At 42.3% G+C, this 27,742-nt stretch overlaps 1 protein-coding gene across 1 annotated transcript; it reads right to left on the bottom strand.

Annotated features, from left to right (window-relative positions):
• Positions 1–21,825, bottom strand: trim54 (tripartite motif containing 54). The gene is made up of 9 exons (XM_085771023.1): positions 21,663–21,825; positions 19,808–19,980; positions 11,373–11,565; positions 8,999–9,094; positions 7,438–7,671; positions 5,905–5,927; positions 3,597–3,721; positions 3,117–3,205; positions 1–535 (listed from the first exon to the last, which is right to left on the bottom strand). The coding sequence occupies exons 1-8, from the start codon at positions 21,780–21,782 to the stop codon at positions 3,129–3,131; spliced, it is 1,041 nt and encodes a 346-aa protein (XP_085627149.1). The 5' UTR covers positions 21,783–21,825; the 3' UTR covers positions 1–535; positions 3,117–3,128.
• Positions 21,826–27,742: the final 5,917 nt, after the last annotated feature.

Raw genomic sequence — 27,742 nt, 5'->3', positions numbered from 1 at the left:
TTATATTTTATTTACATAACATTTTAAATAAGTTATAAAACTGGCAAAATGCAAAAACTGTCATCTTCACAGGAGCCTTTAGAAATCTATATAAGGCCTTTAAATCCCAAAAGAAAAAGACACACACAAGCAAAATCTCTTCACTTTCCCTCCCACAACACAAGAAAGCACAGAGTTAAATCCACTATACGTTTCCTGTGAGACATACATAGGCAGATATATTTACTCACAATACACTGGGTGTTTTATATAGTGAACAAAAGGCAACAATGTGGGAGGGAAAAGAGAAAAAAACAGTGGGATCGTCCTGCATCTGTGCTGCTGCTGCTGCTGCAGTGGGAAACTCAGATGATGATGATGATAATGTATAGAAATGTAGGTTTTCTGACCATCTGTTTTCTTTTTTTTGTTGTTCTCATGTCGTCTTTGTTCCTGTTTCATGTCCATGTCATGTAGCTGTGGAGGATTATAGGATATAAACCTCTGTTGTGTTGTGTCGTGTTGTGTCGTGTTTCCTCAGGACTGCAGCAGGAACCTGGAGTGAAGAACAAAAGACAAATCAGACACCAGATCAGTGTCATCGCTGTTGTTGTTGTTGTTTGACTGAGTCAGCATGAAAACACGGATGCCGATGAGGGGAATCCTTCACTGCAGCTCACTTTACACCAGTGGTTTTGTTAGAGGAGTTCACACAGTTTCCCAAATATTACGTCTGTTAACAGGCTTTTGTCCCGTTTGTGTCTGCAAAGTTTAAAGGTCCAGTGTGTAATAGATGTCAAGGTTTATTGGCAAAATCTGAATATACTACCCATGAATATATTTGTACACGTGTATAATCGCTATAAAATGTGTTTGTTTTCGTAGCCTTAAGCCTTATAATTCTTCTTTTATATATACATACTGTATAACAAAGGTCTTGCTTTAGACTAGAGAGTGTCGCCATCTTGCGCCACCATGTTTGTATGGCAGCCTGAACGGAAAATCCAGCCAACCAGAGAGCATGTTTCACTAAATATCACAGTTTTTTCCCCATTTTACACACCGGACCTTCAAACCCTTAAAATATATAGCTCTTTAAACCATGTGCATGTTTATACTGATGATTATTTAGATGCTATCTGCATCAGGTGTCTGTAGCCAGCGAAGCTATTGGTGGCAAAGATGAACAGCTAATGTGGCTATGAACATCCAGGTGTCTGTAGCCAACGAAGCTATTTGTGGAAAAGATGAACAGCTAATGTGGCTATGAACATCCAGGGGCCTCATTTATCAAAGAGCGTGTAAAAGTCCTCTTAAATTTTCAGTACGACGGAAAGGCAAAATGTGCGTACGACCAAAAAATATACACTCTTTTCAGATCTATCAAACTCCGCGTACACACGGCTGCACGGTATTTCCCTTGATAGATCACACCGGACCTGAGAAAAGCGTGGATGAGAACACGCCTCATACCCAGCCCCCTAAACGGCCCCACGCAACCATATGTGGTCAATGCAAATCAGTTACGTGCATATTAAGTAGCCATGTGCACTCTGGAAAGGTGTGGAATGACGTCAGTGGAAGACGGTGAAGACAACAGACGGACGGAGAGCGGAGGAAGAAGCGGAATTTCTCTGAAAGCGAGATACACGGTAACACGGCAATATCAGTCAGAAACATCATCTTGCATTGAAAGGCTACAATAAAAACAAAAAACTCCCAAATCTAAATGAAACAGAACAGAAAGAAGAAGAATCATATTTATTCTGCCCCTTATTTTAGATTATGTCATAATAATTTAAAGCAGGGTTTCCACTGCCAGTCAGTACTACTTTGCACCCCTTTCCACTAACCCCCAACTTCCGTTCACTGGAAGACTTTGATTTTCATTTGTGCATAGCTATATATTTAAAAAAAAACAAAAAAACATTGAAGTCCACCAGTCTGTGACTTTTCCTAAAATGATGTTGGGCAGCACCCATTTTTGTTAAATACAATAAATATTATTCACACAAAAAATATCGATCATGTTTTCTCATTTGCTTTGATTTGCGCCGACATTATTGGGCTTGCTGCTTGCTTGTGTGTGTCCAGTCTGGCTACGTAACACACGCACGTCGCAGAAATTATTTTCCAGACTGGACAGACTGGTTGTGGAAGAGGTGTAGCCTACATGCAGGGGAAAAATATCAATATGATATCAAAAGAAAACGAAATTCGTTTTATAAAGCCAATATTTAGGAGTAAACTAGTGTAAATGCACAGGGGAAAAATCTGAGTCGCTGTGCTTTTCATGTAAAGTGCCGACGTCAACACGTGGTGGTGGTGGGAGGGGGGGGGGGGGTCATGATCACCACCACTTGCTACTTCAAACAGTGCCCCGCTCCTCTCTCCCTCGCCGCTGCAGTTCTCTGACTCAGCAGCGGCGTCGCCAATTCCTCCTGTTCTTCAAAAAGCGTGTAAATGCCGGTACGCCATGGTCGGACTGGTCGTAAATTTTTGCACTTTCTCCCGACAGGTTTTGGTTTGATAGATCCCAAATTAGGCGGAGAAAAGTGCGTACGCACAAAATGGGGGAAAGAGCGTGTAAAAAAGCGTGTATCCACAATGATAAATGAGGCCCCTGGTGTCTGTAGCCAATAGTGCTACTGTCTGTGGCCAATAAACATTGGAAGCTAAAACTTGTATTTTTTTTAGCTGTTGTGAACAGCTAATGTGACTGTTTACACCTGGGTGTAGACTGCATAGCGAGTGGATTTCAGGACTAAAATTCAAAACTTTAACTCTCCATGTCGTGATCTATGCATCTAAATAAAATAAAACAGACTGTGTAGTCTAAGTTGTGACCGTTTAGAGGAGAGCGAGTCGCTGCTGTTCTCCTGTAAAACCTCAGCTCCTCTGGAGGCTGAATAACTAATGTGACACTTTCAAAACCAAAAATCAAACAAACCACAAAATCCTGCCTGAGAGAAACCCTGATCAATTCATCAATACTTGTCACCATCAGAGTGACCCCAGAACTGCAGCAAACATCTTCTACTGGTCCCTCAGAGGATCTCAACCTGTCTTTACTCTGATTGTTAACTTTTAAAAACATCCAAATTTACGTTAAAGTTGTTTAAAACTACATCGGTTACCTGCTCTGGTCTTTAAAACCTGGAGCCAAAGTCCAGGTCCGACTCATCTGCTGCTTCTTCAGGATCCTCCTCTCCATCGTCTCCCACACCTGAAAACACAAACACAAGTTTCCTTGTTAGGACCTAAATAATGTCCCATAATATGTCATAGTCCCCGCAAAGTATTAATACCAGAACACATATTAATACACACGCACATATTTATAGGCAAAGTGAGGTCTTTGTGAAGCCGAGGTGCCAACTTTTTATAAATGGTGTGGTTTATTGGTAGATCAGGAGTTTTTACTTCACTCCAATTCTTGTACATTCAAACATGTTTTATACTTTTAGCTGAAGTACGCCTGATGTTTTATCAACACACGTCTTTTCCACTTTATCTACACACATGACCCCCCCAAAAAACGACGATTAAATCAAAAGGAGAAAACTCCAGTCTGTAAAACTGATCTGTTGATAATTTCAGACTTTACTTGTTTGCACCTGAGCAGAAGTCGATGTTCCTCAACATGTCAGCGAGGTCGTCGGTGTCGATGACGAAGTGGCTCATGCTCTGATAACCGAGCTCTGGACGCTCCGTGTTCGAGGCTCTCGCCATCACCGCCATCCTGTCAACAACAACAACAACAACAACAACACAAACAAGACACAAGGCTGCAAAATAAGACTTCAATGTTAAAGTTGTAAAAGTTTACATCTTCTAATGTTATTACATCTGTTTAAAGGGGAATTGCCGTTTTTTACAATCTGGACCTTATTTCTAGCATAAAATATGATCATTTCCTCCCCCAGATAACTTTGGTGTCATTACGAGTTGTTGTGATGAAATGAGCTCCAGCCGAGAGCCGCGTATATCCGTATAATGGAGTCTACAGGGCAGCAGAATGCAGCCTCTAAATAACACATTATCTGCAGAGAAACTCCTTCATTTCACCAATATTTAGTTCTGATAGGCTAGTGCTATTCCCCTCTGAGTCCGGGGTTAGCTGTTATCAACATCCGGGGTCTGTAGGTTGACCTACTGACCTCTGACCTGGCGGCGCGGCTTGTTGCTATCGCTAATGCTACAGTTCGTTTCTGCACATTTCAGACTTGTCAGAACAAAATGAGCAGCTGGATGAAGTTCAGCTTCCACGGGCTTCCTCTCCGCAACCTGGACTCACTAAAGCTCCGGCTAGTTGAGATAAAAATGGACCTGAATGCCGAAGCAGAATGATTATTATCAGAATGAGCCGCGCAGCGCTCAGAGATGACATCATCCAGATCAGAGGTCAGTAGGTCAACCTACAGACCCCGGATGTTGATAACAGCTAACCCCGGACTCAGAGGGGAATAGCACTAGCGTATCATAACAAAATATTGGTGAAATGAAGGAGTTTCGCGGCAGATAATGTGTTATTTAGAGGCTGCATTCTGCTGCCCTGTAGACTCCATTATACGGATATACGCGGCTCTCGGCTGGAGTTAATTTCGTCGGAACGACTTGTAATGACACCAAAGTTATCTGGGTGAGTAAATGATCGTATTTTATGCTAGAAATAAGGTCCAGATTGTAAAAAACAGCAATTCCCCTTTAACAGGGTACAAAAACATGAATCCCAGACAAAGAGGAGAGAGAGTAGGAGATTCAATACCTGAAAATTTTAATCTCACATTTTACAGAACATGAATTCAAAACACAAAATTAAGATTAATGTGTCCTTACGTCACCCAAACCACTGTTTATTTTGTTAATCACCTTTTTGTTTGTTTGTTTGTCCTACAAATCATCATCATTCAGACCAATCAGCCCAATCTGAAGAGTCAGATGCGTCCTGTGACCTGTCAGTAGATTCACTGATAAATATTTAATCAGTAAACTTCTTCCTCAGCTGCTCCATCCATCAACAAACCAAACACACTCTCTGGTCTCCGGCCGTTCCCGTGAGGACGCTCGGTGACGCCACAGGATTCGTTTGGCTTTTTTTTTTTCTCGATCTCTTGGCAACGAGTGGATCAACATCTGCATAATGTATAGGAAGTGACTAAATGTCTGGCAGGCACACACACACACAGGCCGATACACACAACGACAGACCGATGAGACGTTCACTGACCACAGGTTTAATGGTAATTGCTGAATGACAGGAACTAGTTATCGTTTTGGTTCAGTCTGGATTTTATTTATCTATTTTTTTAGGGTTTAGGTTTTTAAATTTCAATGGATGATGTTTTATTACATTTCCAGTAAGGATTCAAGTTCAGTTGTTACTCTGATACATTATTCTATATGACATCGTTAGATTATTGATACTAAATAAATGACAAAATTATAATGAAGATCTTAGGATATAGAGAGAATTGTTTATTTTTTTGATTAGTTTATTGTGTGAATCTGAATTTGTAAAACCTTCTTATTGTGTCTTGTAACCAACTCAGTGGTTCCCAACCTTTTTTTTGGCTCGTTACCCCATTTTGACATCACAAATTTCAGGCGACCCCGCTCCTGGCAGTCAATCAAGATAGGCTCGATTTATATTTGAGAAAGTGAAAGTCTAGAGTACATTTGTTCAAGATTGTGTGTGGTGTTTTTGGTCATAATTTTTAAAAGAATAATACCGGTAATTAGTTAAAAAAACATTTTCATCAGAATTTTTTTTATTTCCGGTGACCCCATTTGAATTTGAAAGGCGAAAAGTTGAATAACACTGAACCAACTAATTAATTAGCTGTTTCTGAAGAGTAAGGAACAATGAAGTCATGTTAAAGATGTTAAATCAGAGCTTCAACACAGAAACTGAACTGGACTTACTTCTCCAGGATGACTTGGGCGCTCTGTGAACGAGAGAGAGAAAGACAGAGAGAGAGAGTTAATCACATGGTGCCAACAACATTTGTCAGAAACGTCACCGTGTAAAATACAAACATGATTTAAAGAAACACTGCAGCTGCCAGAAAAGCCTCGCACTGTTTACTACCTGCTCACCTCTGAATCTATCTTCTCTAACACCTGCTCTGGAAGAATGAAACAGAGACACCTGAGGCTTCCACACACACACACACACACACACACACACACAGTGACGCAGACTCGTGGCATGAGCCGTAAAGATGGTGGAACTGATCCGAGGTCAGATCGTCAAACTAAAGATTCAACTCTCTCAGGTTTGACTTGATTCTCAAATTGCATCATAAAACTGAAAATTGCAAAATAAAAACTGGATAAAAATAAACCCACAAACAACACATAAACAAACTCTCACTTGTGTTTGTCACAATAAAACACAACAGCAGGCTCATATTTTATGTGAACAGCTGAAAATGTTTCCTCAAACACAAATGTAAAACCAACTAATCCAAGTTTTTGAGTATAAAGTTTCTACTTTATCTTGTTTTATTTTATCTTTTAATTTATTGCTAAACAAACAAAGTGTGACTGATATAAACATTTAGCCCTTGATTCAGTTTAACAACACTGATCTGCTGCACAGCTGCAACGTCCTCGGCCTCAATTAGCTTTTAGTTATATGTAATTTAAAAAAAATTGTTTTAAGTTTTCTTGTAGTCTGTAAAAATGTAAGAAAATACAATTTCTCTACTCTAACAAAAAGAAACCAGCAAATCTTAACATTAGAGATGTTATCTTTGTAAAGAAGCTCTATAGAAGTTTAGCTGTTGCTACGTAGCCAGCGTTAGTTAGCATTGTTGCTATGGCCAACACATTAGCAATAGAAGTTGTTTACTCATCAGTTTCACTATGAACTTCAGCCATTGTTGTGTTTACAATACAAAAGGTCATAAACTACTTCTTCAGGGCAGACTGGAAGCTACAGCGACTCGGTATCGGAAATTGGAGCTAGCTGGTTAGCATGCTAACTAAGCAGCAACACAGGAGTTAACAAATCTGTCGCCATTGGAGACCACTTCTGATTAGTAAATGAATTTAGTTTGATTATAGATGCTAAATTTGCAACATTTCTTCTAGACTGGTAAATAAACAGCTGTTGATGCTAATGTTAGCTATGTAGCCACAGAAAAACTTGCATTTGCTGATTGATTTCTGTATGTCCTCTAGTTTATTAAAGGGATAGTTCAACATTTTGGCAAATTGGCCCATTGCCATAATCCCTATAGTCATAGCAGTAGGTTTGTTACCTTTAATTGTCGGTGCAAGCTATTTTTAGAACGGCGGAGCAGAGCCACAAGCTGCTCAGAGCTACAGGCTCATGGGATTTCTTGGTTTCCCTCATCAAACTCATCAAATACACAATCCAACAACTCCAAAACGCTCCGAGACACAGCATGAATCTATATTAATGTCCATCAGACCTGAGGTGGGACTCACCTGTATGAACAGAGGCATGTGCGGCTCGTCCATCGACTGGATGGCCGACTCCACCAGCGTCACCGCGGCCTCCAGCTGGTCGTTGTGGCGGCGGATGAGGGATCGGACGTGTTTCAGCTTCTCGTCCTGTTGCCTGGAGATCAGACCGACCAGCTCCTGCTTCCTCTCCTCCAGGATGGCCACCAGGCCGCCGAAGTGGTCGACCAGCTGCTGCCTCTGCCGCTGACCGTTATCCTGACGCCAACACACGAGATTCACAGAGTCACAGAGAGTCAAGAGTGATTTCATTGATAAGGAGGAAGTTATATTATTGAGATACGTAGATCAGGGTTCCTACACATTTTAAATTTCCAAATTCCATACTTTTTCCAGACCCTAATTTCCAGACTTCCACTGCAAAAAACTCAAAATCTTACCAAGAATATGTCTTATTTCTAGTCAAAACATATCTCATTATACTTAAAATAAGACTCATCACATAAAAAGTAGCTTGTTTTACTTCTTTCTAGCATATTTTCACTTGAAATAAGTAGAAAAATCTGATAGTGGAACAAGTTTTTTCAAAAATCTTGCTTTCACTGGCAGATTTTTCTACTTATCTCTCAAGTGAAAATTTGTTTGAAACAAGTGAAAATGATCTAAAAACAAGTTAATTTTTAGGTGATGAGTCTTATTTTAAGTGGAAAGAGATTAGTGTTGACTAGAAATGAGACATTTTGACAAGAAATAAGACAAATATTCTCGGAAAGATTTTGAGTTTTTGCAGTGTCTCAGTAAAAAAATTCAAATAATTTGTGACATTTGAGCCAATAGATGTGTATCATGTTAATAAATAATGCAATTAATCATTTGTTTTCATTATTCTGAATGTGTATGCCATTATGTAACCAAATCATTTCCAGGAGATTGTAGCTATAGGTACAATAGCGCATACAAAATGTGAATAAGACTGAATAAGTATTAATATATAGTATTATTAATTTCCATACAATAGTTTCCATTTTCCATACTTTTCAAGACCTGGAAATGTATAAAATCAAATTCCATATTATTCCATACTTTCCATACTTGCGTAGGAACCCTGGTAGATATTAGTAGCCTATCATAGAGTGATTTTAGAGTTTAAAGCAGAAGTAAACGATCCGGTCGTTTTGGCTAACTTCCTGTCAGCAGATGGAGTTAGCAGTCCCCGCCCTCGTCCCTACGTCACCACATTCACGCGCATCCCTTGGCTGCACACACAGAGAGGACCGCCCCTTTATGCCGTTCTCTCTCCTCATTGGATAAAGGTTGTAGGATACAAGGAAAGTTTTCTCCTCGGCTCAGAGCAGAGCAGAGTGACTGACAGACCCGTGTTTCAGACCAAACACTCTATATAAGTGATTGCTGTCGGAAGATATAACTATTTAAGACTTATATTAACACAAATATTCCGCTTACTTCTGCTTTAAGTCAAAATCTGTTTTATTTTTTCCAATCTCCACTGGAAAACAGAGGTTTACATATTGTGCATTTTTGCATTTTAGTCTTTTGTGTGTGTGTGTGTGTGTGTGTGTGTTACCTCCACAGTGTGACATATTTCTTCCATCTTAGTGATGACGGCCTGGATGTGGTCGTTTCTGGCGACCAGGTTGGCGATGCCGTCGCTCAGATCGGCCTGTAAACAATCAGAAAATCACTGGAGATAGTTCAGACACTGACTCAAATTAAAGCAGAAGTAAGTGATATTTTTGTGTTAATATAAGTCTTAAATAGTTATATCTTCCGACAGCAATCACTTACATAGAGTGTTTGGACTGAAACACGGGTCTGTCAGTTCCTCTGCTCTGCTCTGAGCCGAGGAGAAAACATTTATCGTATCCTACAGTTTTTATCCAATGAGGAGAGAGAACGGCATGCAGGGCTGTGTGTGCAGCCAAGGGACGCCGTGAATGTGGCGACGTAGGGACGAGGACTGTTATGGTGCGTTCAAGGAAACTCGTAACTCGTGTTTTTCCGACCTGTGAAGTCGTACCAGTTCAATCTGGTACGAGTTCACGGGTCGGAAGTTACGAGTGGCCGTTATAGTGACTTTCACCGGTAAAACAGGTCGGAAAAACACGAGTGGGTTGCCTGGAACGCTACAAAGTCGTAAGTTGTGACTTGAAGCTGTAATTTACGGTTTCAAAAGCCTGCCTGGAATGCAGCATTAGCCAAAACGACCGGATCGCTTACTTCTGCTTTAACTCAAATTAACTGGAGGCATCTTAATGTGTTGACCGTTGATTCGACAGAAACAATGAGAGAGTGACAGGAAAGTTGAACACAGTGAAAGCAGTATGACTGACCTTAGTGGTAGCTAATAGACGCCACAGGGGGGCGCCATCAAAACCACCAACTATCACATCAGACTCTTGATTCTGCTGTTTTAAGTCCTTCAGACCACAAATAAACTGCTTAAATGTTTCACATTGACAATGACTCTAATGATAATTTAGAAAACTATCTGAATATCATCAAATAATCTGCAGATTAGTTAATTTAATCTATGAAAATGGCAATAAAAAGAAGAAAAAAAGATTAAAGATGAAGTCTTAAAATGTCTTATTTTGTTCAACTAAGTGTCCAAAACCAAAATGTCACATTGGAGAGTTCCTCAGTGGAATAATTGCCACTAAAACATAATATAATATAATAATTAACATCTGTATCTCTCTGTGGATCCAGATGTGAATGAAAAGTTTCCAAACTTTTCTTCTTGTTAAACAGAGTCAGTCTGTTCTCATCAGTAACTCAGTCGCCACCTGAAGCTCCAACAACATGAGTCACCAGCTGTTCACACACTCACAGAACAACACACACACACACACACACACACACACACACACACACACACACACACACACACACACACACACACACACGTGTTTTCACAGACTCACTGTCGTATGATGAGTAAGTGTCATCTGTGCAACAAAACACCCACATCACATCTGGATGAAATGATGAAACCTCTTGGGACTTTTGTTGGTTAAATCAAACTTTGCACGAAGACGAAGCGTCGACAACTTTCCTCCTCGTCCTCGTCTGAATTTCAGATGAGACAGACTCAGAGACGGAGACGGAGCGAATGACACTGAAATGTCAACAAAGCCGACGCTCAGTAACATGCTGGACACTCCTACTGCCGCCGCCTGCATCACTAAACTGCTGCACTTTGTCTTTGTGTGACTTTGTGTGTCCAAAAACACCAAGTTGTGATATCTGTTTCTGCATTAAAACAAACTGTAGTATCACTGCAACTGACCTTATTTGTTATGTACACATCAATGTTTGCATCAATGAGCAGAAAAGGTACAAAGAAAAAATTATAAGTTCATATGAAATGTGCAGGTTGTTGCTCTTGTTATGCTTTCTTTGTTTATTTATCTAGAAAATATATCTAAAATCTAAGTTATTATTATTATTTTATTTTTATTGGGAGGTCATTGGCCATAATTGAGTTGCTTGTGTTTTCTTTTCATTTATTTTTGTCGATGTTATTTATAAGTAACTTGACAGACAATCTAGTTCCAATTTCAAAATGAATTGATTAAGGGGCAGGGAAAATACGTTTTCTTCATCCTGCTTCTTTCCATGCATGGGATGTGTAAATTATAATCTGTTATAATTTTGTCAGTAATGTACTGTATGAAATGAAAATGTCCATGCGTGGAACAAATAAAAAATGAAATGAAACAAGCATCCAGACAGAAAAAGATGCAAATAGAAACAGGAAGTAGAAATATGGAAGATAAATATTTTAGATTATAGTTTAGACTCTTTGTCATCTCCATCTCTGGATCGTTTCCCTTCCAGCTCCTCTGACTCTGTCTCAGTCATAAACCAGAAGGGTTATTCTGAGTAATGAGACGTCTGTTGCGCCGAGTGAAAAGCTGCCAATGTTGATTCTTTACCTTCTGCGTGGTGTAGACGCTGCTGAGCGGAGCCACGTCACAGTCTTTGTGTTGTCCAAACACTTTGCACATGGAGCAGGTCGGCGTCTGACACGACAGACAGTAGATGTTGATCTTCTCGTCTTCGTGCTCCTCGCACATCAACTTCTGCTGCTGCTGCTGCTGCTGCTGCTCAGGCTTCATGTTCACCAGTCTGAGGAGACACAAAGGTAGATGTTTGTGTTAAAACTCCTTCAAAATAAAGGTAGATGTTTGTATTAAAGGGATAGTTCAACATTTTGGCAAATTGGCCCATTGCCATAATTGCTATAGTCATAGCAGTAGGTTCGTTACCTTTAATTGTAGGTGTAAGCTATTTTTAGTACAGCGGAGCGCAGCAGCAGGCTGCTCAGAGCTACGCTATGGAGGCTAAGGGAATTTCTTGGTTTCCCTCATTAAACTCATCAAATACAAAATCCCAAAACTCCACAGCGCTTTTGTAGACAAGTTGTGAGCTGCACATTCACCACGCTATGAGATAATGACGGAACGATACGAAACGGAGCCGTTTTCGAGGTAAATTCATACAAAACCGCTGATTCGCGTTGCGTTCAGGGACAGTTTTTCAGCAAGCAGTCTCCGTATTTACCCTGTATTTACCTCGAAAACGGCTCCGTTTCGTATCGTTCCGTCATTATCTCATAGCGTGGTGAATGTGCAGGTCACAACTTGTCTACAAAAGCGCTGTGGAGTTTTGGGATGTTGAATTTGATGAGTTTAATGAGGGAAACCAAGAAATTCCCTTAGCCTCCATAGCGTAGCTCTGAGCAGCCAGCTGCTGCGCTCCGCCGTACTGAAAATAGCTTACACCTACAATTAAAGGTAATGAACCTACTGCTATGACTATAGCGATTATGGCAATGGGCCAATTTGCCAAAATGTTGAACTATCCCTTTAAAGCTCCATACAGTATAAAGGTAGATGTTTGTGTTAAAGCTCCATACAGTATAAAGGTAGATGTTTGTGTTAAAGCTCCATACAGTATAAAGGTAGATGTCCATGTGTAGTGTGATTATAAAGCAGCTCTAGGTTCTATATTAATACTGTGAAAGTATCAAAGCCTCAGTCCACAGAGAAATGCACACAGCCTGTATTCAGAAACTGACCCTTAAAGGACAATTCCAGGCGAATTCAACTCTGGGGTGTATTTTCATATCATTTTAGGTCTAAAAGAATGAATCTGAAGATTTTCAGTTTAATTGCTCCTGTTTTGCGGTAGTTGCGTCTGTCCCCGCATCGCCACGGCAGCAATGAATGGGAGTGGATATAAGTTCCGCTGTTTAGGCTGTTTACATCCCTCAAAGCCGCAATTTTTTTCCACAGACAGCGTCAGATGGAGACTCAAACATGCACCGAGAAGTTTATTAACTTCAAGCAAGCCGACATGTTTGTAAAACTAGATCTAATTCAAAGTCTCCCGGAGTCTCGCACAAGCCCGAAGTTGCAGTGCTGGTGTGTTCAGGTGCAGTAGGAGCTACCGCTTGTATCATAAACACAGGAATATCAACTCTTTACTTGCTTGAAGTGTACATTTTTTTCCACAGACAGCGTCAGGTGGCTACTCAAAGATGCGCCGAGAAGTTTTTTTTACTTGAAGCAAGTAAAGAGTTGATATTCCTGTGTTTATGACACAAACGGTAGCTTTTCCCACTGCACCTGAACACACCGAGCACGGCAACTGGGTCTCGCGCAAGACTCCGGGAGACTTTGAATTAGATCTAGTTTTACAAACATGTCGGCTTGCTTGAAGTAAATAAACTTCTCGGTGCATGTTTGAGTAGCCATCTGACGCTGTCTGTGGAAAAAAATTGCGGCTTTGAGGGCTGGAAACAGCCTAAACAGCGGAACTTACATCCACTCCCATTCATTGCTGCCGTAGCGATGCGGGGACAGACGCAACTACCGCAAAACAGGAGCGATTAAACTGAAAATCTTCAGATTCATTCTTTTAGACCTAAAATGATATGAAAATACACCCCTGAGTTGAATTCGCCTGGAATTGTCCTTTAAAACCAGCCGTCAGGACTTCCTGTCACTTTGTGATGTCACAACTAAGCAGTCACCCTAAGCCCCGCCCACCACCATCCAACAACTTGCAGAATTTGGTTTCTCTGAGTGTTTTATTCTGAAATATTCTCTGTTTTTTATTGGATCACTCAGAAAACAGTCGGCCAATCAGAAAAGAAGCTCAGAGTCTCCTCCTCTCTTCTGATTGGCTGACACCGACCTGTTGTTACTGGAGCTCCAGAGAGAAGCCGAGAGAGGAGGAGGTGGAAAACTACACTGAGATGTTTTATTTGATTCTTTTTTTATGAATCAAAATTTAAAAATAAAAGACAGAAGAAGAGGAAAATATGAATCTTTAAACATCATTAAACTTTCCTCTTCTTCTTTTCGTCGTTCTTCTCTGGCAACATGTGCGACTGAACCAAAACTATGATTAACAACGTTATAATTAACATTCATGGCGTTCACTGTGTCACTGACCCACATTCAGCATCTAGTCTATAGGACGAATCGCCTTGTTGTTTACAACTACTTCCGGGTAGAAAACCAGCATTCGAACAATAGTGACGGACGAGAGTTTCGCTATATATATCTACTTTTTCATGTCACTATATCACCGTTTAGACTAATCTGATGTTTGTAAAGTCTATAAAACCAATGATTGGACAAACATTACTATTTACGTGTGCACATTTTTGTAATTAGTCATGGTTATCATAGATTAGCCGGGCTAACGGTTAGCTACCTGTTTAACTTTAATAACTCAGTGACTCAATAAACGGTCCATGAAAAAATATTTTCTCCAGCGGATATCTTAGTTACAACATGACTGAGCTAACTGGAGTAGTTTCGTGTCGTGTCTGACAACGGGAGGGTTTTAACAGCTGACGTCCTGGTGTTAGCTTAGCTGCTGCTGTTAGCTTAGCTACTGCCGTTAGCTTTACTGCTGCCGTTAGTTTAGCTACCGTTAGCTGTCCCTGTCAGCTGCAGCCACTGATGCTTTCTAGACACCGTGATTCCCCCAAACTGAATAAATACAACACATAGCAACACAAAACACACACTCAGAAATAGTAATGTTTCTTCAATCATTTCAGATTTGTCTAAACAGTGATAGGGCGTGAAAAATATGATATATAGCTAAACTCTCGTTCGTTACTACTGATCTCATTCAAATTACGTGCTGGTTTTCTACCCGGAAGTAGAATGTAAACAACAAGGCGATTTGGTCTACAGTCTAAACCCGGTGATACATGAGGAATAAACTTCAGAGGAGGTTTATTCTTCCTCTATAAAAACAAGAGTTGAGTCAGTTTTTCCATCAGTTTAATTCGCCGACATTGTGCTTCAATAAAGACGTTTAAAAAAAAAAAAAAAAAAAACTTGGCTGCTTTTTAATCTCATCTCCAAACACGAGCGGAGACTTGGCAGCAGCGGCTCCATTGTTGAAGCAGCTTAGTTTACTTCTGTTATCGGTGTCGTCTCTGTCGTCGTTGACGTCAGCCGGTGACCGTGACGATGACGATGGAGGCGCACACACACACACACACACACACACACACACACACACACACACACACACACACACACACACACACACACACACACACACACACACACACACACACACACACACACACACACACACACACACACACACACACACACACACACAATCTGTTCCCTTCCTCCATCCTTCCTTCTTTCCTTCCTTTTCCCCTTCCTTCTTTCCACAATCCTTTTCCCCTTCCTTCTTTCCTTCCTTCCTTCCCGTCGTCCTTCCTTCTTCTTCCTTCCTCTTTTGATCCAATCTGTTCCCTCCCTTCTTCCTTCCTCGAATGAATCTATTCCCTCGCTCCATCTTTCTTTCCTTCCTTCTTTCCACAATCCTTTTTCCCTCCCTCCCTCCCTCCCTTCCCTCCATCCTTCCTTCTTTCCTTTCTCCCTTCCTTCCTTCCTTCTTTCCTTTCTCCCTTCCTTCTTTCCACAATCCTTTTTCCCTCCCTCCCTCCCTCCCTTCCTTCCTTCCTTCCTTCCTTCCTTCCCATCGTCCTTACTTCTTCTTCCTTCCTCTTTTGATCCAATTGACCTGATCTGTTCCCTCCCTCATCTTTCTTTCCTTCCTTTTTCTCTTCCTTCTTTCCTCCCTTCTTTCCCTTCTTCCTTCCTCGAATGAATCTGTTCCCTCGCTCCATCTTTCTTTCCTTCCTTCTTTCCACAATCCTTTTCCCCTCCCTTCCTTCTTCCTTCCTCTTTTGATCCAATTGACCTGATCTGTTCCCTCCCTCATCTTTCTTTCCTTCCTTTTTCTCTTCCTTCTTTCCCTTCTTCCTTCCTCGAATGAATCTGTTCCCTCGCTCCATCTTTCTTTCCTTCCTTCTTTCCACAGTCCCTTTCCCCTCCCTTCCTTCCTTCCTTCTTCCTTCCTTTTTCCCCCAATCTGTTCCCTTCCTCCATCCTTCTTTCCTTCCTTCCTTCCTTCCTTCCTTCCTTCCCGTCATCCTTACTTCTTCTTCCTTCCTCTTTTGATCCAATTGACCTGATCTGTTCCCTCCCTCATCTTTCTTTCCTTCTTTCCCTTCTTCCTTCCTCGGATGAATCTGTTCCCTCGCTCCATCTTTCTTTCCTTCCTTCTTTCCACAATCCTTTTTCCCTCCCTTCCTTCCCATCGTCCTTACTTCTTCCGTCCTTTTCCCCCCAATTTCCCACAATCTGTTCCCTTCCTCAATCCTTCCTTCTTAACTTCCTTTCTCCCTTTCTCTCTTCCTTCCTTTCTTCCTTCCTTCCTTCCCTTCGTCCTTACTTCTTCCCCCAATTTCCCCCAATCTGTTCCCTCCCTCCATCTATCATTCCTTCCTTTTCCCCTTCCTTCTTTCCTCCCATCTTTCCCTTCCTTCCTTCCTTTCCATCCTTCCTTCTTTCCTTTCTCCCTTCCTTCTTTCCACAATCCTTTTTCCCTTCCTTCCTTCCTTCCTTCCTTCCTTCCTTCCCGTCATCCTTACTTCTTCTTCCTCCCTCTTTTGATCCAATTGACCTGATCTGTTCCCTCCCTCATCTTTCTTTCCTTCCTTTTTCTCTTCCTTCTTTCCCTTCTTCCTTCCTCGAATGAATCTGTTCCCTCGCTCTATCTTTCTTTCCACAATCCTTTTTCCCTCCCTCCCTTCCTTCCTTCCTTCCTTCCTTCCCTACATCCTTACTTCTTCCTTCCTTTTTCCCCCAATTTCCCCCAATCTGTTCCCTCCCTCCATCTATCATTCCTTTCTTTTCCCCTTCTTTCTTTCCTCCCATCTTTCCCTTCATCCTTCCTTCCTTCCCTTCATCCTTCCTTCCTTCCTTCCTTGACTCAGGAGGAAAACGGCCTTTTGTCCTGTGACGTCGGCGTCTCTGACCAACGTGATGATTCAAGTCATGAGATTTTTTATTCCCACCACACATGAAAAAATGATGAGAAACGACGAGAACGAAGTTACAAAAGAAGCTGTGAAAACGAACTCCTCGTCTGTTTTATAACGGATAACGAACGACGACGTCTCCTCGTCGCTGAGTCACCGAGCGTCTGTTGTGGAGACAAAGTGACAAGTTCACACTCACGACGACTGAAACATCAGAGCAGAGTCGACGTAAATGAGTTCACGTGCAAAACACAGAGAGAGAGGAAGAGGAAGAGGAGAGGCTTCAACATGAAGCTTTGAATTTAAAGGGATAGTTCACCCAAAATTCAAATTTCACTCATTATCTACTCACCCTCATGTGGACTAAGGGCTGGGAGAAGTTTCAGAGTCCTCCGTGGCTTCTCTGAGTTACAGGGGGTCTCGGCGTAGCACTGCATGTCCATATGACGGTTGCAAATGGATACCAACTGTCTTCGTAACAAAAAGACTCTCGCGAGATTTGGACGGACCAGGAAGAGGAGCTTCCGCTGCAAACAAGCTTGAAATATAGACTTATTTAATTTTTTTTCGGAACAATTTCTCATTTCAGGGCTTCAATACAAGACGGACATTACACACGAGCAGCATGGAGGTATTTGGATGTTTTTTGGTGTGTCTTTTTGTTACGAAGACAGTTGGTATCCATTTGCAACCGTTATATGGACATGCACTGCTACGCCGAGACCCCCTGTAACTCAGAGAAGCCACGGAGGACTCTGAAACTTCTCCCAGCCCTTATGTCCTCTACACACTGTGCGATTTTAGCAGTCTTATAAGACTGTTGCATGACACACTATGCGACGTGGAATTTACAATCTTTGCTACGACGTCAAGTTTGACGTGTGCAGACTGTATGATGATCGTTCTACTGAATTGCAGGTCGCCCGCTCCCCCCCCCCCCCCTTCCTCCCTCTCTTCCTCTCTCCCTCTTCACACACAGACACAAGTCACCGGCACCAGTGGAGCAGTAGGCTACCGCCAGTTGTCCGTTATTTAAAAATTAAATCACGGCCTGTATTGGCAGAGAACATCACAGCAGTACCGTCACGTAATGAGAGCACATCTAAACGAGGACGAAGTCACCTCTCCCGGCGTAAACACGTCAGTATTCTCCGGTAGGCGACCGCTTCTCATCATAGTCCGCACATGGGTTTTTTTTTTTTTTTTGACAGAGTTTCACACAACTTTTCTGATGGCTGTATGAGTCTGTCCATGTTCCTCCTCTTTCTGCGACAGTAAAAAGGAACACCTCTCCAGTCATGACAAGATAAACTATTCGTTTTTTAATTTAATGACTATTTACTCGAAAATCAGTGCTCGTCCCTTTCACCTGCGCCACTGATAGACGTCCATCATCTGATTATGTAGGTCGTAGCAGTTTTCTGACACTGTCAGAATTTAATCGCAGGTCATCTTTGGTCGCAAGACGCTGACAACGGCCGTCGTAGAACCTGTCTCACAGAGCGACGTAAGACGGCCGATTTAGAGCTACGACCAAAGATTTCGCCACGATTCTCCTACGATCGGCCGTCTTTCGTCTGCGACGGCCAAAATCGCACAGTGTGTACAGGGCATTAGTCGACATGAGGGTGAGTAGATAATGAGTGAAATTAGAATTTTGGGTGAATTATCCCTTTAATATGTTAATCAACCTCAGCTTCTAACAGGATCTTTACTGTTTAGTTTAGTTTGAATCTGTATTTGTCACATGTGCAACACAGAATAACTTAACTCCAAACAAACAGGATTAAAATGTTTCAGTGTGCAGCTGCGACGTCGCGTCATGTGACCTCCTGATCTATTTAGAGCTACGAATGCGCTGTATTACAAGTTACAATAAAGTTGTAATGTTTTGTATTGAATAAAAAAAAGAAAAGAAAAAGAAAGGAAAGAAATCAGAGACAGGAAATAAACTGTGAACACAACAACAACACAACACTGCTCTCTGCTGGTCCACACTCATCATTACAACTTCACCTCACTACTACTTTCATTCATGTTACTGAAAACATTAAATAATAACTACACACTATGATGAAGCATTATAACTCATTCTTCTTGTGTAAATTTGAACCCTCTATGGTACGCTGCATTATGATGCCAGTGGGGGGAAAAATGTTTGGAGTGTTTTTATGTCTCAAAATAGACTAAATAAACATAATCTAAAGAAATTTTAAAAAATTATTTATTTTTGGAAGTTTTTGGGATTTGTTGACTGTAGGCAACATTGTACCATTACGGTTCATCATCTACTGTATTAGAAACACCAGTCTCTGTAGACTTTCACCTTCACTGGCCTCATCCTCATCCGAATTCTCACTCTCATCTTCCTCATCATCATCATAATAGCCTGATGTTTACTTTACTGCATCCAAAATCAAATTTATTAAGGAAAAAAAAACAAAATTATGATGAATTATATGTTTTTGAACATTATATTTACACCTAAACACACACTACCATAGTCTCATAATGCAATTTTGATTCCATAATGGTCCACTGTTGCCTCAAGGCAACATTGCAATTTTCTGTAATGGTACGTTGTTGCTTTCGGGCAACAGGTGCATTTTAACAAGTTTCCATTATTTAATAAGTAAATAAATTGCATGGAACTATTAAAAATTAAACTTTACTAATCTATTAGTGTAAATATATTTTTTTCCAGATGAAAAAGGGCCAGGAAGTTACTGTATGTTTTCAGACCGTTTTAGTGGAGCAAAATGGCAAACCTGTTTCCTTTGAAAAAGTCTGCAAAAAAGGGTTTCAGTGGCTTCTTGAAAGTCATGTGATAAATTAAAGCATTGTTATTGGTTCTCTAAGGTCTCTTCTCTTTTTTAAAGTATTACAGCATTAAATGGGATGAATTGTGGAGATGTGACAGGCCAAAAAGTGGTATGATGCCTGAGGGCAACATGGTACCATAGAGGTACACACACACACACACACACACACACACACCGTGCTGTCTCCTGCTGCCTGTAGACGTCGATGATGTTCTCCACCAGCAGGTTCCTCTGGAGCCCGTAGACGCCGTGTCGGTCCAACACGACGTCATGGCGACACGACGGACAACGGAAACGACCGCCGCCGCCGGAGGAGGAGCCACGGGTCTGCCACAGGGGGTTGGCTGCCTGGAGGAGGAGAGGAGGAGGAGGAGGAGGAAGAGGAGGAGGAGGAGGGAGGAGAGATGAGGAGGAGGTGGAGAAGGAGGAGGAGAGAGAGGAGGAGGAGGAAGAGGTGAAGGTGGGGGAGGAAGGAGGAGAGAGAGGAGGAGGAGGAGGGAGAGAGAGAGAGGAGGAGGAGGAGGAGAGAGAGGAGGAGGAGGAAGAGGAGGAGGAGGAGGAGAGAGAGAGGAGGAGGAAGAGGAGAGAGAGGAGGAGGAGGAGGAGGAGGAAGAGGAAGAGGAAGAAGAGGTGAAGGTGGGGGAGGAGGAGAGGAGGAGGAGGAGGAAGAGGAGGAGGAGGAGGAGAGAGAGGAGGAGGAGGAGGAGGAGAAGGAGAGATGAGGAGGAGGAGGAGAAGGAGGAGGAGGAGGAGAGATGAGGAGGAGGAGGAGAAGGAGGAGAAGGAGGAGGAGAGAGGAGGAGGAGGAAGAGGAGGAGGAGGAGAAGGAGGAGGAGGAGGAGGAAGAAGAGGAGGAAGAGGAGAAGGAGAAGAAGGAGGAGGAAGAAGAAGAGGAGGAGGAGAAGAGAGAGGAGGAGGAGGAAGAGGAGGAGAGAGGAGGAGGAGGAAGAAGAGGAGGAAGAGGAGAAGGAGAGAGAGAGAGAGAGAGGAGGAGGAGGGGGAGAGAAAGAGGAGGAAGAGGAGGTGGGGGGGGGTCGAATAGAAAGAGAAGGAGGAGGAGGAAGAAGAGGAGGAGGAGAAGGAGGAGGTAGAGGAGGTGGTGGTGGGGAGGAAGATGAGCAGTGGAAGAGGAGGAGGAAGAAGAGGAGGAAGAGGAGAATAGAAAGAGAAGGAGGAAGAGGAGGAAGATGAAGAAGAGAAGGAGGGGAAGGAAGAGAAGAGGAGGGGGAGGAAAAGAAGGAGAAGGGAAAGAGGAGGAAGAAGAGGAGGAAGAAGAGGAGGAGGAAGAGGAGGAGGAGGAGAGATGAAGGTGGGGGAGGAAGATGATGAGTGGAAGAGGAGGAGGAAGAGGAGAATAGAAAGAGAAGGAGGAAGAGGAGTGGAGTAGGAGGAAGAGGAGGAAGAAGAGGAGAAGAGAAAGAGAAGGAAGAAGAGGGGGAGGAAAAGAAGAAGAGAAATAGGAGGAAGAAGAGGAGGAGAAAGAGAAGGAGGAAGAGGAACAGGAAAAGAAGAGAAAGAGAAGGAGGAAGAGGAGGAAGACGAGGAGGAGGTGGAGGAAGAGGAGAAGAGAAAGAGAAGGAGGAAGAGGAGAAGGAGGAGGTGGATGAAGAGCGAGAGGAGGGGGGGAAGGAGAAGGAGGAAGAGGAGGTGGAGGAGGAAGAAGAGGAGCAGAATAGAAAGAGAAGGAGGAGGAGGAGGGGAAGGAGGAGGTAGAGGAGGTGGTGGTGGGGAGGAAGAGGAGAATAGAAAGAGAAGGAGGAAGAGGAGGAAGATGAAGAAGAGAAGGAGGGGAAGGAAGAGGAGGGGGAGGAAAAGAAGGAGAAGGGAAAGAGGAGGAGGAGCAGAAGAGGAGATGATGAAATGGAGGGAGGGGGGGAAGAAAGAGGTTGAAGAGGAGGAAGAGAAAGAGAAAGAGGATGGTTTGAGGTTTGGGAGGTCAAAGGTCAAACTGGAGCTCAGGTCCTGATGACGTCATCAGTGAGGAAGCGACTTCAGCTTTTACATTATAAACATTTTAACCCTTTTCTCACCTGGAAGACGTCGCTGGCGCACTTCCTGCAGAGGTTGTGCTGGCAGGGCAGGATGACCACGGGCTTGGAGAAGGTCTCCAGACACACGGGGCAGATCAGCTGCTTCTCCAGCTTCTCCATGGTGACGGCGCCTCCTCCTCCTCCTCCTGCTCCTCCTCCTCCTGCTCCTCCTGCTCCTCCTGTTGCTGGCGGCGGCGGCGGCTTGAAGCTCAGCGCGAAGCTCATCGGTTCTTCTCGCTCTTTTTTACGACCGTTTCTCTCCTCAGATAAAAACAACAAACGAAACGACTCCTCGTCTTTTCTCTCTGTTCTTTTGCCCTCGTTGTTGTTGCTCTGTCTGTTGCCCCAGCTGTCCATCCACATACCCTCCCCACCCCTCCTGCCCCCCCTAGGCCCATGCCCATGCCCCTCCGTCCCACCGCAGCAGCAGCAGCTCCTCTCCACTGTCGACTGTTGTTATTTTTAGCCTCTGGGTTTGTTCTGTCTTTGGTTACTGTCTAAACTGGAGCGGAGTCATAATGTCATAATGTTTTCATGAACTCTGATCCGACCACAGTTAATACCCCCCCCCCATCCTACCCCCTTCCACATGCCCAGGCCGCCACCGCCATTAACACGTTGGAATTAACAGGTCGGGTCCATTTCTGTTTGTTCCAGCAGAACTCAGAGTGAGCGAGGAGGTTACAGGTCGTCTTTGTTTCACCGTCCACCGTCAGATCCTCTGTTTACTGCAAGTCTCATTATAAAAGTGAATTATAGACTTAAAGGGATAGTTCAACATTTTTGGCAAACTGGCCCATTGCCATAATCCCTATATTCATAGCAGGTTTGTTACCTTTAAAGGCCCCATGGCATGAAAAATGTGATTTTTTTTTTTTTTTTTTAAATATCTTTTCGTGCTTGGGGAGGTCTCTGGGCCACATATAAACTGCCCCATGCATCAAACTGGTCATAAACGGAGAAACACACAGTAGGAACTCTCTCTTTGAGACGAGCGGATAGCACTTCCTCCTTTTTGTGATGTCACACACAAGGTAACTCCGCCCACCGTGACCAGTTATTGTTTTTTAAAAATTTTTATGAATGCAGCTTAGGTTTCAGTTACTTGCCTGTGATTGGCCCGACTACATGCCACTCAAAAACAGTGAGCCAATCAGAGGAGAGGTTCTCATTCTCTCTTCTGATTGGCCAAATGACCTGTGCCTGCTAGAGCTCCAGAAAGAGGCAACGGAAAGGGGCAGTAGAAATGATATTGAGCAGATCACAGGTACTCAAAACCAATGATACATCTTGTTAGGGATATCAGCAGGTAAATAAACCCAGAGAAAAGTGCACAGCATGAGGCCTTTAAGTGTCGGTGCAAGCTATTTTTAGAACGGCGGAGCAGAGCCGTGAGCTGCTCAGAGCTACGCTACGGAGGCTAATGGGATTTCCTGGTTTTCCTCATCAAACTCATCAAATAGACAATCCAACAACTCCACAACGCTCTGGTGGACGAGTTGTGACCTGCACATTCACCACGCTATGAGATAATAACAGAACGTTACCAGACAGAGTTGTTTTAGAGGGAAATTCATGCAAAACCGCTGATGAGCGTTCCCATCGGATGCAGTTTTTCATCAAGCAGTCTCTGTATTTACCTCTAAAACAACTCTGTCTGGTAACGTTGTGTTATTATCTCATAGCGTGGTGAATGTGCAGCTCACAACTTGTCCACCAGAGCGTTGTGGAGTTGTTGGATTGTGTATTTGATGAGTTTGATGAGGGAAGCCAAGAAATCCCATGAGCCTCCGTAGCGTAGCTCTGAGCAGCTGACAGCTCTGCTCCGCCGTTCTAAAAACAGCTTGCACCGACAATTAAAGGTAACGGAGTTGGAGGAGGAGAGAAAATAAAAAACATCAGTAACTGGATCTTAATTCTCACACAGACGACATTTATTTATATATTATTAACACGTTAACGTTGTTTATTTGATTCTGAATGAGATCAACAAACATCTGTGGGATTTAAACTGTTATGACGACTGAACTATAAACGCTCCTCTCCTCTGAGTTATTGAGTCTAATCACAAACTTTATCTGGATTTCTGACAAAACAAAACTAACACAGCTCCAAACAAACAAACTCACACTCACTCACACACGTTGCATTGAGAATAAAAATCTAATCTGTCAGATTTCTAATCCCGACATTCCTGCAGCTGAACCAGAAACTAATCCTTTGTTCTGTGGCCTGTGGATGAACTTCTCTGAAAACGTCTCAGTCTGTTCCTGCTGACGAACAAACAAACAAAAACAAACATCAGCTTTGTTCTCAATTGAATTCAGGCTATAAATAAATAAATAAAATGGTGTCTCTGTGTTCAGATTTAGTTTCACTCTCTCTCTCCCTACTGTCCGTGCCCTTTGACCTTTGTCCACTTCCTTCCTGTTGAGTAGAGTACTAGGGCGCGGTCGGCACGGCGACCAAACACACCAGGTATTTGCTAATCAACAAGAATGAAGTCGGCTCAGTCGACTCAAGCCACTAATGGGATTAGACGACTATTTATAGGCAGTGGAGCAGAGGGCAGCTGCACACCGAGCCACACACACACACACACACACACAGAGCTGCACACCGAGCTACACACACACAGACACACACACAGAGCTATTCATACGAGCAGCGCCGCCGCGGTGCCTTCAGGTTACCACCGGACATCTGAGACACAACACACAAAATAAAAAACACAACGGCTGCTGTTCAGATTAAAAGGAGAAATGGTGTTTAATTTAAAGGGATAGGTTCAACATTTTGGCAAATCCTCCTCTCACCATAATCCCTATAGTCATAGCAGTAGGTTTGTTACCTTTAATTGTCGGTGCAAGCTGTTTATAGAACGGTGGAGCAGAGCCGTGAGCTGCTCAGAGCTACGCTACAGAGGCTCATTATGGGATTTCTTGGTTTCCCTCATCAAACTCATCAAATACACAATCCAACAACTCCACAACGCTCTGGTGGACAAGTTGTGACCTGCACATTCACCACACTATGAGATAATAACAGAACGTTACCAGACAGAGTTGTTTTAGAGGTGAATGCAGAGACTGCTTGATGAAAAACTGTCCCTGAAGGCAACGCGCATCAGCGGTTTTGCATGAATTTCCCTCTAAAACAACTCTGTCTGGTAACGTTCTGTTATTATCTCATAGCGAGGTGAATGTGCAGGTCACAACTTGTCTACCAGAGGATAGGAGAACTTACCAAAATGTTGAACTATCCCTTTAAACACCCATTATTGTTTGTGTAACCAGGAACACAAAAACTGACAGGAAGTTATAAAATCCCCGTTTGTTTTATTTGGTTGAATTTCATAATAAGTCATTTACAGATCGTCCACAGGGAACTACAACAGTGAGTGACAAGCCCAAAAGAAAAGAAATAAAACAATTAAAACAAAATAAAAACTAAAATCATGTTGTTCTACTCTTACGTGATCGTACCACTGGACAGTCACCGCCACCTTTAACCTGGAAGAACGTTAGATCCATGATAACAGGTTAACATGGAGCCGATTTTAGATCAACACGTCGACCTTCAGCCTCCATCAATTATTGTAACATTAAGTTTCAGTGACATTATTACTGTGATATAAATTAAAAAACAAAAACAAAAATAAAAACGCATGTACACTGTTAAAACAGACATTAATTCATAAAACATGTCCATGAACAATAAGGAATTTTGTTATTTTGCCGTTTTAGTTTAATTTTTATTTACAACAATTAAAAAAAAAAATAATAATAATAAATAACACGTCTCCTTGTCAGTGCTTCACGACCTCGTCGCCTTTAAAACTCAACTGATCCGATTTGAAATGATCTCAAGTTAGAAATTAAAAGACCTGAAATATTATGAGACACTCTTGAAAATTAGATTTTGGCTACTGATGGTAGATATAGATATAAAAAATAATAATAATAATAAAAGATGAAATAATGACTTTCAAGTTTGCAGAGACGAAGAAGAAGCTGATATGTGAGACGGGACAAAGACATGGAGAAGTTTGTTTGTCTGAGCTGGTTAATGAGCAGTTTGTTGTTAATTATTGCAGAGAATCAGGCGACACTGAGTCTGACTGCAGCGTTTAGCACATTTTATTTATCGTGGAAGAAAAATTAAGGATTAATCTTTAGATTTCACAGTCAATTCATTTTAAAAAAATCAGAACTTGATCTGAAGTAACAGGACTGACGCTTCAGATGAGTCGGATAAAACAAAATTAAAAGGTTTGTTTGAATTAATAAAGACTAAATAACACATGGCTGCAAAATTGGACAAAATATTGTTTCATTAGATTCTTCAAAAACGTTTTTTTTCTTTTTAAATTAACTTAATTTAAAGGAAAAGTTAAACATTTTTGGCAAATATGCTTCACTCCGATGCGTGCATGCTTAGCTTAGCTTAGCACAAAGACTGGAAACGGAGGGAAACTGCTAGCCTGGCTCTGACCAATCACAGTGTGTTATATCTTATTTGTTTAGCCAAAAAGGATTTAAAAAATAAATGCTGGAGTATTTTGTTATTCACATGTTAACGCTCTGACCCGTGAGTAGTTTAATTACATCAATACTCGACTACTGGGCTTCGTTTTGATTTAAAAGTTCTGTGACTGCGTCTCACATGGTTTTTATGCTGATGATCACATTTTGCCAAGATGACTCACACACACACTCACACACACACATACACACACCCACACACACACACAGCTGGTAATAATCATTAGCTGCAGCCCTATAGTTGAGCGTTTGACCCACGACTGAGTGAGTAAAAGCTCCTCTCTAATGATCAAGACCCAAACCCACCGAGAAAATGTCAAATAATAAAAACCAAGATGAGCTCAGACAGTGAGAAGAAACATGTGGTTTAAATATATATATCTATATATATATAAAAAAACTCAGATTCTTGCACAGATGTGTTTGTGGCTGAAGCACCAACACTGATCCAGACTCACTAAAGGTGAGAGAGCGCAGGTCGTGATGTCATTTGATCCTTTTCGTCATCATATTTCATTATTAAATGGAGGGAAAACGTAGATTCATGTTGTTGTGAAGCTGCAGGATCCTCAGTGCTGCGTTCAAGTGCCACAAATAAAGTAGGAAAACATCCTGTGTGTGAATTAAGTGGGGGGGGGGAACAAAAAAACACCTCAAACCCCGTCCGCGCAGTGACATCAGGATGAAGGATCAGTGACGTCGCCGTGGTGACGCAGCTTTAGTGAATCTGGACCTGAGGTTATTGATCATCGAGAAACTTCAGAGATTTAAAAGACTGAAGACTGAGAGAAATGGCAACAGACTCTATGAAAGAAAGAATGAATGAATGAATGAATGAATGCATATCAATAATCAATAGTCAATACAATATAACGACTTTGACAAACCGAACGGTGGCTTCTGGAGCAGAGCGGCGTCTCCCCCACGTGTGGCTACATGGAGCTGCAGCTTTGGTCGAGTGTCGTGATGAAGATCCGACAAAACGTTTTTGTTTTTTTTTGTTTTTTTTAACAGTTTCAAGTCTTTTTTCTAGTCGCAGCTTCAACGTTTTGTTTATTTTCCACGTTACGGCGTCTTGTTGACGTCCTGTTTAGATATTGATTACACCGAGGAGGAGGAGGAGGAGGAAGATGATGTCAGGTTTTCTCGAGTCGAGGGCGGCACATGATGACGTACGGGCTGGTACAAGAAGAGAGTGTGTGTGTGTGTGTGTTTGTCTGTTTACAGGATGTGTGTAACGGTCTGTAGCTCTGGTGTGTGTGTATTTGTGTGTGTGTGTGTGTGTCAGTGCTGTACAGTCGGGGTCATGCATCCAGAGACAGAAAAATAAAAAAAGAACTAACTAAAGTAAAGTAAACTGCATGCAGGTTCGTGGTCGTTGACATCGTCGTCCTCGACTCCTGATCTGAATCTTCTCTCCAGGTTTTTTTTTTTGGCTCAGACGTTGAATCGCTGATCGTCACCTCTGCTCCGTCACATCTTAAGATTGTGCGTCCGTTGGAAATGAAGTGAAGTAGAGACGCTCTGCTCTTTTTT

The sequence above is a fragment of the Trachurus japonicus genome, chromosome 24, assembly GCF_045865225.1.
Source record: "Trachurus japonicus isolate A0001 chromosome 24, Traja_1.0".
In the NCBI taxonomy this organism is placed as follows: Eukaryota; Metazoa; Chordata; class Actinopteri; order Carangiformes; family Carangidae; genus Trachurus; species Trachurus japonicus.
Note: the sequence above shows the minus strand (reverse complement) of the source record. Positions and strands in the feature narration are given on the sequence as shown.

Coding starts and splice junctions, on each gene's coding strand:
- trim54 (XM_085771023.1), bottom strand. CDS start 21,782: ATGGAGAAGCTGGAGAAGCAGCTGATCTGCCCCGTGTGTCTGGAGACC. Junction 19,981..21,662: donor GCGCCAGCGACGTCTTCCAG/GTGAGAAAAGGG, acceptor CTCCTCCTCCAG/GCAGCCAACCCCCTGTGGCA. Junction 9,095..11,372: donor GCGTCTACACCACGCAGAAG/GTAAAGAATCAA, acceptor GATTGTTTACAG/GCCGATCTGAGCGACGGCAT.